The sequence below is a fragment of the Dasypus novemcinctus genome, chromosome 13 (genome assembly GCF_030445035.2).
Source record: "Dasypus novemcinctus isolate mDasNov1 chromosome 13, mDasNov1.1.hap2, whole genome shotgun sequence".
In the NCBI taxonomy this organism is placed as follows: domain Eukaryota; kingdom Metazoa; phylum Chordata; class Mammalia; order Cingulata; family Dasypodidae; genus Dasypus; species Dasypus novemcinctus.
In genome coordinates, this window is record NC_080685.1 from 60,111,316 (window position 1) to 60,123,927 (window position 12,612).

Consider the following 12,612-nt stretch of genomic DNA (forward strand, 5'->3'; position numbering starts at 1 on the left):
GGCAGAGGGTTCAGACAGCAGCAGTGCGGGAGGGAAGCAAGGTCAGGATAGGATACGGCTGAAGCGTTCTGTCCTCAGGTGCTTAGTCTGAGGGCCCCGGAGAACGGAGCAGCCTGGGAAGTCAAGAAGCAGCCCCTCTGGGGACCTCCACTCCACAGTCACTGGGTCACAGCCTGATGCCGGGGTGAGCCTGTCCGTCCTCTCAGCCTCCCTGTTGAGTTCTGGCTGACCTTCCCCTCTCTTCTCTGGCAGGGACTGATACCTTTGGCCATGACACGCCCCCCGCTGTCTGCTCAAGCGCTGTCTGTGTGACTGAGCTGTCGCTGCTCAAGCTGATCCATGTAAGGGTAAGGTACATGCCTCTTCTTCAGGAGAAGGTGTCTGGGCCCCTGGGAATCTTGATTTTGCAGCACTTTTGTCCCCTTTGGCTGCCCCAGTGCCTGAGTCACCCTCCACTGAGTCATTCGGTCCCAGATCTGCTAGGCCCCAGAGGGAACACGGGTACACACGGGCACAACGTTCTCCTGTCCTCGGAAAGCTACCAGGAGGCAGCAGCTATGATGGGAAGTCCATAGCACTGGCCCTTGAGTCCTGATTCAGGCACCTGATCTCATGTGACTTCAGACCAAGTTAACAGAAGAAGATTTGTAAAGTTCAAATGAGGTGTGTTAACTATCTGTGTCAAAAATGACCACAAAGTTAGCAACTTAAAACAACATACATTGACTATCTCACAGTTCCTGTGGATCAGGAATCCAGGCACAGTTTAACTGGTTTGTTCCTTCAGGGTCTGTTTTGAGGCTTCCAAGTTTGGCAAGGGTTGCAGTTTCACTGGAAAGCTCAGATGGAGACACATCCGCCTCCACTCTCGCCTGCATGATTGTTTGCAGGATTCAGTTCCTTTTGGACTGTTGGACTAAGCACCTCAGAGCCTTGATGGCTCGTGGCTGGGGCCACCCTCAGCTCCTTGCCTCCCCAACAAGGCAACTTGCTTCATCAAACCCAGCAAGTGAGAGAGTCTGCTAGCAAGAGGGAGGTCAGAATCGTACATAATCTATTCACAGAAGTGACATCCCATCATCTTTGCTGTAGTCTCTTGGTTAGAAGTCAGTCTCAGGTCCCACCCACACTCAAGGGGAGGAGATCACACAAGGGCACGAATGTCAGGAGGCGGGGATCCCTGGGCTCCATCTTAGAGCCTGCGCACTCTCGGAGGTGATGCTAATGGAAGCACTTTGGAAACTGTAGGGTGCTGTTCAGGCATATATCATTGCATATAGTTGCAAAGAGAAAATAAACTCACCTGAAATAGAGGGCCACTGATGTGGGAATTAAATGTCAAACTGCCCCACTAGTACCAGCTCCTCAGGAGACCCGCCTGGGACCTGGCTAGTTCATTTCATGCCTTTTTTACACAACTTTCTCACTTATGATTTTAAGTTTAACCTGAGCAGTGTCAACATATCTGGGCCATCTAGTTCCCCATAAATAACCATGTTTATAGGGCTTTTTACAGTTTACAAAGGGCCTTCGAGTCCATGGATCTCACTTTTCCTCACAATCATACCAGCAAGCGGATGTTTTGTTAATCTCTCTTTTACAAGTGAGGAAACAGAGAATGAGGGTCAGTTTTCAAGATGGGGTGGCAGCCAAGTGGCTCACCCCAGGCCAGCAGACCCCTAGCTCTGTCTGCACTGCCATGCACCCCCATTATCTGGCTGCTGCTACTGTCCAGCCTCCATGGGACTGAAAAAGGGGAGGCCAGGCATGGAGGACAGGAAGGAAAGAGGCCACTGTTTCGTTCTCTGTCTCCTTAAACATCCGGGAGGGACATCCCAGGGATTGAGGCCAAGACCTTCAGTAGCAGGAGTCACTGCTCCTTTCCCCAACTTCAAGTCATTCCACAGGACTCTGTCCCTTAGGCAGCTCTCAGTGGTGAGCAAGCAGGGAAGCTGGAGAAAGACGTGAGGTGAAACCACCTCCTGGTAACGAGTCTCAGCCCTGCCTCCCCAGGCACACACACACACACACACACACACACACACCCAGCAAATGCCCCCACGGAACCTCTGAAGTGCAGCCCACCAGGCTTCTGGGCAAAGTCTAATTGGCCTTGAACAGTGAGGGATGTTCAAATTTGCTGATGGGACGTGAACTGAGGTATGACCTGCTGCCCCCTGGTGGTAGATCAGAGACATTTCACTCCTGTGAAAGAATTGCAATACAGAGAAATGATTGCCAAACTTCTATTAAGCACCTGCTGTGTGCCGAGCACAGTGTATAATACTGCAGAGGTTGGGCATAGGAAACAGTATAAAACATAGCTTCCAATCCCAAAGTACTCATAATTCAGTTGAAAAGTCAAGACATTCCCACATGAAAAATTGACTGGCAACCCACCAGTTCACGTGGCAGGGCATTGCGGTGGAAATCCAGAGATGAGAGAGAGCACTGGGGGATGGGGCAGTCAGGGGAGGCTTCTCCGAAAAAGACTAGGGGAAGCCAAAGAAGAACTGGAGAATTTTCAAGTCCAGGTGACTAGGGGAATAATGAAACCCAAGACCACCCAGCGGCCTGGATGGTAGTGCTTCTCAAACCTAAGGTGCAAGTTAATCACCTGAGCTCTTAAATGGAGTCTGCATTTTTAACAAGCTCCACGGACCATGCTGCAAATAACAAGGCTACTATGCCTTTGAGTGGATTAGAAACAGTGCCACTGGTCAGAAGCAGTCCCCCGGGATCCCACTGTGGTGACCAGAAGGTGTCTTTGGGTGAAGAGAAGGGTTCCCCTTTGCCAGCAAGCACAGCAGGGCCCACAGCTTTGTGAGCAGAGCACACGTGGAGTTTCAGCCCCTGCTCGTGCTTTGAGAATGAACAGCCTGCAAACCATTCATAGCAGCCCTGCTGGAACTGCCAAGAGAGAAGAGAGGTGGGAGGTGGGGGAGCCCGTCTGGATAACAGGGTGATGAGTTCAGCCTGTCATAATTAGGTTGAGATGACTGTGGGGCATCCAAGTGAAGGGACTCCAGAGCTGGGGACATCTCCCAGATTTGGGATCCATAGGCTTATTGATGCTATACCACAAGGTGAGGAAGGCACGATGAGGGTGGCGCGGTGTTTTGGGAATACTCCATAACCCCTGGGGCCACTTCCAGGAGGTAACACTATTCTCCCAACATCTCTGTCCCTTTTGTTGTCTTACAGGTCACCCGTTCCCTTTACTGAACGTAAGTGCTCACAGTCATTCTTCCAGCCTCAGGATGCCAAGTCACCCCGCATCCTCCTGATCCCTTGCCTCAGCCTGGGATCTCGAAACCCCATTCACTAAAGGAAAGGAGAGTCCTCCCGAGGCCTGAACAGCTCCCATTAGCCGGGACAGCTCCCTCTGGGCTTGTATTGCCCTTGTTTTCCAGGAAGGTTTGAAGGAGAGGAGACACCCCCAAAAGTAGTGTAGGGGGAGCAGATGTAGCTCAGTGGTTGAGCGCCTCCTTCCCATGTTTGAAGTCCTGGGCTTAATCTCTGGTATCTCCTTAAAGTTTAAAAAAAAGCAAACCACGTACTGCACATTGAGCCAGGGCAGAATCAGATGGAGCTTTTGATATTCTGACCCCAGCCAGGGCCAGGCACTCCGGGACCTTTGGCGAGGGCCTTTGGGGTGAACCCAGCTGCACAGAATCCCCACCAAATCGGTCTAAGCCTCAGTTTCACCATGGGCCAAGTGCGGGTGATTAATAACTACCCCCAGGTTATCGTGAAGATTACGTGAGATAACGCAGGGGATGCTTGGTGCCGCCCTGGGCACGGACTGAGCAGAACGGAGAAGCCCTTATTCCTGTCCTGAACCCACGTAGGGGCCAAGAAGGGTATATGAAAAGAGTAAAGGGGAGAAGAGGATTCAAGGAGAAAGACAGGAAGAAGCTTTAGAAACTGGACAAAATCAAGGGAGCAGAACTACAATTCCGTGAGCCTTCTGCATCCTCTCTCCCTCCTCGGTTGTGAGCCCCCAGCTTAGGCTGGCCCAGGCCGGAGCTCCAGCGCATCCTGTGTCTTCAGAAGGCCCCTGGCACCCAGTGCTTGGGGTCCTCCCTCTTCTGAGGTGCTCAGGTCTCACCTACTCCCCCCGGCAGTGCTCCAGGATCCACACCCAGCCTCCCCAGGCCCAGTGTGACCGCCTCAGCCCCTCCCCACCCCTCCACCCACAGGCTTTGCAGAGTTTGATGGGGCGTCGGGCGGATGACAGCGGGAACGGTTGTGATTACTGGCGGAATCCTAGCTACGGCCATCCTCCTCTGCATCATTGCTGTCCTGTGCTACTGTCGGCTCCAGGTCAGTCCCCTGGGCCCACAGCCAAAGGCCAGGCGGCCACCAGCAATCCCTCACACAGCTCGGGGGCAGAAGCAGGGCTCTGTCTAGAGGGGTGACAAAGCCGAAGTCGTGGTACATGGGAGACAATCAGGGGGCTGGGGACTGAGGGTGGTCAGAGAGGAGCCGTGGCCCCCGCCCCCACCCTCTGCGCACTCTAAAGAGAGAGTGCTGGGAAGATGTGGCAGTTTTGTGTGGGGTCTCCTGCCCCTCTGAGATCTTAGACTGGTGGGAAAGGCACCATCCAGGAAAGGGCTCCCAGCAGCCCTCAGCTCTGTCCTCAAAATGATTTGGATGTCCCTCCCTCCCTGTGTCACGCCTGGAGTTAATGTACTGGAAAGCAGGGGGAAGGAAAGGGGCAGAAATATTGGTCTTGCAGATCGCGGGCCTCTGGTGTTGGGTGCTCGATGAAGGGGGGTGGGGGGCGTGGGGGCGTGCACACGCTCGGGAGTGCGGAGGCATTTGCCCCCTCTCAGGCGTCCCCCTCCACCTTGCCCCAGTATTACTGCTGCAAGAAGAGCGGTGCCGAGGACGCAGATGAGGAGGAGGAGCACGACCTGCCCGCGCACCCCAGAGGCCCCACCTGCAATGCCTGCAGCTCCCGAGCCCTGGACGGCCGCGGCAGCCTGGCGCCTCCCACCGGCGAGCCCTGCAGCCAGCCGTGCGCGGCAGGCGCCAGCCACTGCGCCGCCTGCTCCCTCTACAGCGCCCCTTTCTACATACAGACGGCTGACATGGTGCCCAACGGCGGGGGAGGCGAGAGGCTCTCCTTGGTTCCCACGTGCTATAAGGAGGGGGGGGCCCCATCCCTCAAGACGGCAGCGCCCCAGAGTTACCCGGTGACCTGGCCTGGCTCTGGGCGCGAGGCGTTCACCAACCCAAGGGCTATTAGTACAGACGTGTAACCCCCTTCCCTCCAACCCACACACTCCCCAATGCTGCTGCCCCCACAAGAGCAGCGGGGGCACTGGATGACCCCTCAACTATGAGCCCCGGAACTATGGCTTCTCTTGCCCCACAGTGGAGAGAGTTCACCAGGATTCAAGCTCCTGTGTGCACTGAGAACCAGGGCAGGGCCTGCGCCACCCTGGGGCCCAGGGGTAGGGCCTGATGGGTCGGATGGGCAGTTTTTGTCGCTTTCTCTGCTGGGACACCCGTATGGCCAGCCTCGGCACCGCCACCCCCACCACCTCCCCATGGCCTGCGAGGGGAGGATGACCAAGGAAAGCTAAGCAAAGCCTCTAGAGGCTTCCGGCATCCTTGGGAGATGCAATGGCCATGCCTAGAAGAAAGGGTGCAAAGGGCAAAAGGAAAACTGAGAACTGAACGTTCTAGAATCTGAGAAGGAAAAGGAAGGTATGTTACAGGGACCTCTTCAGGACTCCAGGCTACAACCAATCCCACAGCTCCTTCACAATCTGGTTGTTCTGTTCTGTGGCTATCACAGTCACTGTCGCAGCTCGAGGACAGACACTGATTCCTGACACTCCACATCTGTACCTCATGGAACACATCAAGCTAACTTTAAGGCCGTGGCATAAAGTTATTCACAGAGGCTGCACCAAAAAGAGACGGCTTCACCTTGTCTCCCCCCAAATCCTCTGTCTTAGGCTCCAGCTGCCCCTTGCTGAGAGGCTCTTTCAAGTAAGTACTGTTTCAGTAGCTGAGCGAGGGGGAGTCTCTAGGGGCTCTGTACCCCATGCGGAGAGCCATGCAGTCCTCTGAGGGTGTGTGCATTCCCTCGGGTGTGTGCACACGCACCAGTCACCACCTGCAGTCACCAAGGACTTTGTCACCTTCGGGGCCTGCAGAGTGGAAGGGTCTTAGATGTACCAACTAGAAGGAAAAATCTGACCTCAAGTCAGCATGAACCGACAGGTGATTAAGGAGCCAATCCCCTCTGGCAGCCAGCCCTGCGCTGGTGGAGCCAGGCTGCAGCTGTTGGAGCCACAAAAGCCCTTCTCGAAGCCCGGCTTCCTAGCGGGCTCCACCCTTGACACCATGACCAGGGTCGCTTCATTCCTCCAGAGACAGCAGCCCTCACTTCTGAGGACGGAGGATTTGACTTATCAGTTGTATTCCACACTTGCTGCCCTCTCCCCTTACGCACACACACATCTCCCAGGGATGGGCCATTTGATTGGTCTTACTCCCTTACCCTAGCCCAAGCCCACTTCCCACTTCCCACTCAGAAGTGGCCTCAAGCTTTTTGAGTAAATTCACCTGATGAGCGCTTTCCAGGTGCCTTGGCAGTAAAGAGTGGCTGCCTTCCCGCCCCACCCCCAGTCCTCGAGCCTATCTGCCGCGGGGAGGGGGGCAGGGAAGGGGCCGCCCCCTCTGCTGAAATCCTCATTTTGCATTTCATGAAGGGCAAGGTTGGGTTAGGGGATTGAGGCTCCACACCTTTTGCATCACTGCTCTGTTGGCGGTAGCTGGTTCTCTTGCATCTCACTCTAATTAAAGCACACTGACTTGGCAATCAGAGGACCTGGGTTTTGGCCACCTTTCAATCCCTCATTAATCTAGGACCAGCCACTTACCCTCTCTGGAACTCCCGTTTTCTCCACGGAAATAAGGTTCCCCCAGCTGGATGCTAACGGCCCTTCAGACCTCCTGGAAGAGGCCTACCGCAGGGGCTGGGGACACAACCGGCTGACCCTGTGGGCCGGGATGCTGGCTGATGGAGGAGAGACCACAGTACAGCGCAGGGCTGGCAGGCGAACCCGCCTTGTCAGTGAAAGCCAACACAGTTGTCTGACCCTCCTACTGAGTGACCTCAACTGGTCACACTTGTCCAAGGGGACAGCGCTAGGCGGGGGCAATGAGATCTGTGCCGAGTCCAGAGGGGCCAGCCCAGACAGCCCACCGCCAGCCCTTGCTGGGCCCAGTGCAGGCCCCGACCTGAGCCGCTGGGCCTGGACGCCCTCGCCACTTCCTGACTGAGGACCGGCCCCAGTGCCTTGCTCCCCCGGAATTCCACATGCTATCCACCACGGCAGCCGCATCTCTCCTCCCCACAAATAGTGTCCTCTTACCTCCCTGCCTTTGGAAAATTCAAGACTGCGCAGTAAAGGACCCCTGGCTTCTTACCCCTGACCTGTGGGGTCTCTGAACACAAATCATCCTGTCCAATCCCGTCTCCTGTAGCTTTCCCAGCCTGAAGCCTGGCAACCCACAAATCAAAATCTGGGTTTGGGGCAGGGGAGAAATGGTGGGCCACAGCTCTCCCCCACACGGCCCCACCCTGCCTCGGCGCACAGCCGCATCGCCTGGGTGCCTGCCTGCAGCTGTGCAGGCCTTACCTGTGGGGAAGGCAGCTCACCGCACTCAGCTGCGCTGTACTTTTTAGCTGTGGAGTCTGTACTATGGGACACTATTTATACACAAACTGCACCCTCAACAGAAAAGAAAAGAAGGAGGGGCTGTGGAAACACCCATTCCTCTCTGCCTTCTGTCTCCACCTCACTTCCCTACTCCTGCTAAGGATTTCTCTTCTCATTCTGCATCTCCGAAAACTTGGAATCACAGCCAAGTGAATGTCAGAAATAAATGAGGAATTTGACATAAAAATCCCACAGGGTCCTCTGTTCCTCACCAGGGGAGGGTGGATTTAAGATGAGTGGTCCCTATTGCTTCAGCCTCAGGGTCACCCTGTCAACACCTAGTACGTCTGTTGTCAACAGTAAAATCGACTGGTGCCCTCTCCCCTCCCTTACACGTTAGCAAATCCTCTGCCACATTGCCGGGTGTTTGCCCATTGCCATAGTTGGAGCTCACATCCAGGGAAGATGGACTGACTACTGGGGAGGCGATTTGAAGGGTAGCTGGTGCCGTCCTGAGGCTGAAGTGACCCTCGGGTGGTGGTAAGCCTCGGTGGGGCGCCGCCTCAGCTTCAGCCCCTCCTCCCTGCCGCCTCCCCCACCGTCACCCTCCATGCCTGTGCTGTCCCTGCTCTATAGCTCTGGGTCAAATCACCAACTCTTTGAGGCCTGAGACCCAGAGTGTCACACAGCCTGCCCTGGGCATGCTGGGCAGAAAGAGAAGAGATAAGGGGACTGGGGCAAGTTCCCCTGCTTAGACCCAAGCGGAGACTAAAACATAGGAATGGTGTGGGGCGAGAACTAGAGAAACAGAAAATAGCTTAGTGTGTAAAAATGAGAATTCGAGAATGAGGGGGTGAGCCTCTGTGTGTGTGTGTGTGTGTGCACGCGTGCCTGTGTGCAGGGGTTGCGTAGGAGAGATACCTTCTCTCCCCACCTCAGGGCCACAGCAATCCCTGACTACAGCTGGGGGAGCAGGGGACAGCTGGCCTGTGCGTCCAGCACCCAGGCCCCCAGAGCTGAGGGCGCTCCTTCCCACCTGACTGATGGAACACAGCTTCACCCTCAGCACCAGAGAGCAGTTGGCCTCTGGGAACAGAAACCGGGCCCTGGGGCAATCCTCTCTCAAACTCTGCCCACCCCCGCCTCGCGCCATCTTCTGCAATGCCCACCCAGAGGCCAATACCCAGCCCTGCCCTGGCCTCTCGCTGGGCACCTCATGGGGGCAGAGCTTCCCCTGGCACGTCTACTTGGGCTTGGCGGTGGGGGACTCAGCCCTGGCTCCTCTTCCTGGTAGAACTTGACCTCTATGGCCTCAGCCTCAGGCGACAAGACTCACTGCCCCAGCCAGGCCCAATGGGTAGAGGAGAAGGCAGAAGCGGTAAAGGCCATAGGCCCATCACCCCAATACCCATGGGTCTCTCTCATCAACAGCCCCTGGCACCCTAGGACACCATCAGCCCCAAAGGCTGCATCCTGCCAACCCAGGCCCCCAAATCTCACCCTGTCCCTGGGGTTTTTCTGTGAAGACTTCAAAGAGAAGCTTCTTCCACCTTCAAAAATGCACACCCCATGTTCTACATTCAAATGTCAAGTGCTGCTCAAGAGAAGCTCACCAAACCATAAGCATCTAAGGTTGGGGGTGGCCGAGGATGGCACCACAGCAAGAAGAGGCATAACTGAGAGTTCCTTCCCAGCCATATTTGCTCAGAAAAGGAAATGGCTTCAGCCTCAGGCTTTCCCCAGATAACCTCAGGGACAGCCACTAGCTACCGTACCCCCTCACCGGTCCAAGCTGCTCCTCCTCCCTCCTCGCTGTGTGGTCTTCTCTGTGCTCTTTAGCATCCCCAGCAGCCATCAACCCCGTCACCTCCCTACCTGGGGCCAGGCTGTTGAGAAGCAGGTGGTACAGGAGCTCTTGTACCTCAGGTTCCGAGCACCGTCCCCGAGTGCCTGGGGGACTCCCAGAGCACCTCACCCTCCAGCCTTCGCCCCAGCCACAAGTGGCGCAGGGCACAGTGGGAAGAGAGGAAGGGAACGCTCTGGGTCCCGAAGCCACCATCTTTTCTCTCTGGACCTAACACTCCAGCAAATGCAATCCATCTAGTTGTGGTGGTGAGAGAGCGGGATTCTGAATCAGGCTCTCATGTGAACCCTGTCTCTTTAGGTAACTTCTTTGATCTGCCTCTCAGTTTTATCACCTGTAAGACTGAAGTCACTAACACCTACCCGCCATATTCCATTGTTGTGAGAATTAGTGGGCTGGCATCTGGCACACATGTGCCTATTGTCATATAGGATTAGTAGGCAGACCCAAATCCAAGCTAAGGGGCAGCAGGGCCCCAGGTGGGGACTGCCCAGGCATCAGGGCAGAAGGCTCTGGGCTCCTGACTGCATCTCATCTTGTCATTTCTGCTCTTGTCCAGCCCTTTCCTAAGCCCCTCCTCCCGCTCCACCTTGCCTCCCCGTCTTATTCCAGGAATTGCCTGGACCACCTCCCCCCTCACTGCGGCCCCTCTCTCCACTTGGAATCCCTCCCCCCTCATAATTTCGCCTGCAACTCTCTGAGAGGCAAAGTCTCTCATCAACCTGGAGCAGCTGCTTCTTTGCTTCACATTTTCCTAACGAAACTGAAGGAAGGGAGGAGACTATTCACATTCCAGCTCAAGAACACAGTTCTGTTTGACGCTGGGCTTGCTTCACTGGCTTCCATGTTCAAGGCTTGGGCTTGAAAGGCAGGGCTGATGGAACTCAGAGGACCTCTAGTCCTTCCTCTTGAGCTTGGCCTCCTTAGCTTGTCCATACCTGGCTCCACTAGGCTTTACTCAGAACCTGCCAGACCCTGGGTTTCTGCTAAGAGGAGAGGCAAAGGACTCCAGGTGTTGGTGGGGAGGTGGGAGGGAGTGACAGAGAACAGCAGGGAGGGTGCCCAGGTGTCTGGTAGGGCAGAAAGAGAATGTGCTTATGTAGGAAACCATCTGCATCTTCACTGAGAGTTAGGAACTCAAAGAGGAACCACTTGAAGGACTGGACCTGCCACATCCTCATAACCTCTCCCAGGGCACGCTCTGTGGGACCTACAATCCCTCTGCCTGAATCCTCCTGCCTGGCTCCACGGAGAGCAAAGAGAAATGATGGCAAGTCTAGAACCCCTAACAGGGGACGGGGGACTCTTGCCCTGACTAACCATCATATAATCACTGGCACCCCTTGTTTCCAATGGATATAAACTTCCAATGGATATAAACTTCTGCTTACAAGGTGGCTAAGCCAACTCCCTGCAACCCTGCCATCCTCCTGTTCAACTGACAAATAACTTTTTTGTCACACCACTTTCTATGCGACTTTAGGCAGGTTTTCTAAGTAATTTACATTGTTTGAGGAAACAGCATATCCAGAGATTTTATTTCCATTTCAAGATGAGTTATGGCAGCTTGGCTGGCGCTAGAAGACTGAAATGTGGGAAATAACACTCCAGAGACCTAATTCTGCCAGTTGCCAGTTCCATAAAAGACATTAAACCATTGCCACTCTCCTCCACCCCACTTGCACCCTTAGAGCAGGAGGGCCGGCAGGATTTACAAGCCGACCAAGCCCCACCAACCCCGCACACATCTGCCTCCCTCTTTCTTCTATGGGTACAAATGGAACAGGGCATCCCTGAAGCAGCACATTGTACCTTTGCCTTTTCTGCTCTTCCCTTTTCTTTGGGGATTAAGGGTATCTTTTTAGGTGGCTGGAAATAAAACCATTAAATATACTCCTTGAAACTTATGAGAGTTTCATTCTGTGTCTAATGAAATAACTCAAAGTTAAAGCAGAGACAGGACCCTCTTCACACAGTCTTCTGAACTTCCCCCCAAAATATAGGCCCAACCAAAGGGAAAGACCTTCTCCTGAATGTTCCGTTTATATTGAGATGATAGGGAGGCCATAACTCATACCACGGGGGGTGTCAGGGCCTCGCAAACTCCTCCCCAGGCAGGAATCCCTTGGGTAAGGTCCTGGATGGAGGAGTGGAAGGAAGGCTCAAGGAAAGCAGAAGGTCATTGCCTTGCACTTAATCCATAAAAGGCAAGATGGTTGAAGGAAGCCATGTGCCGGCTATGGAAAACTCAGTGTTCTCCACAACTGAAATTGTCCACTGCACATATTCAGATACATTCAGGATAAATATACTTCTCATGAATATCCTTAAGAGTAATGTTTTATATTTTCTGCTTCTTACTCCATTTGCTGGGCAGCTCTGAACTGCTCCTGAAATTTATGAGATGAACATCTAGCCAGGGCCCCTGACCCAACCAAGGCAAAAGCCACCCTGTCTCCAGAAAACTACCTCTCCACAACCCCACGTGGGCAGAGTTCCCCAGGAGGACCCCAGGTAGCTGGTTATGGGTGGGCTGGGGAGCAGGGAGGCTTTGATCAGGCCTCCAGGGCTCCTCCCTTTCTCTCTAGCCTGTCCCCATCACCGGCAGGGAACGCCTGCCTGGTTCATGGGGTAGGAGAGACAACTCCACCTAGCGGGCAGGACAGTTCCGGTGACAGGGGTGGGCGGTCAGAGGTTGAGTGGCTGGATCACAATGGGCATCTGAGATCACATTCTCTCCAGGTGTTGACCTAAAATGACAGGCTCATCCAGCCCTGGCTATAGGCATCTGAGCACTTGAAGGAAGGTAGTGTGTTTTATGTATATATTATATATATTAATGAAAAAAATAAGTGTTATAATACAAAATGTGCCTGAGATAGAGAAACATTGGTAGAATATACCCCCAAAAAATGGTTTCCTATGGGGAAGGAGTGGGAAATAGATGAAAAGGGGGGAGAAACAAGCCTTTTCAATGACTGCCTTGCTATATTATTTGATTTTCATGACTGTTTCAGAAAGAATTTTTCCTCCGTTAAGTTACACCGGAACTCTGCCTGAGAC

The 12,612-nt window shown here is 54.2% G+C and overlaps 1 protein-coding gene across 5 annotated transcripts in view; it reads left to right on the forward strand.

Annotated features, from left to right (window-relative positions):
* Positions 1 to 7,932, forward strand: part of LOC101435890 (protein FAM163A) — a 101,562-nt gene extending 93,630 nt beyond the window's left edge. For 2 of the 5 annotated variants that reach the window (XM_004461879.4, XM_012526509.4), the window contains exons 2-4: positions 253 to 347; positions 3,205 to 4,326; positions 4,863 to 7,932. In XM_004461879.4, coding sequence (XP_004461936.1) covers positions 4,234 to 4,326; positions 4,863 to 5,267 — 498 coding nt within the window. In that variant the 5' untranslated portion in view covers positions 253 to 347; positions 3,205 to 4,233 and the 3' untranslated portion in view covers positions 5,268 to 7,932. The remainder of the gene's footprint in view (positions 1 to 252; positions 348 to 3,204; positions 4,327 to 4,862) is intronic. The other 3 variants (XM_012526508.3, XM_012526511.4, XM_023589769.2) reach the window with 3 other exon arrangements.
* The last annotated feature ends 4,680 nt before the right edge of the window (positions 7,933 to 12,612 follow it).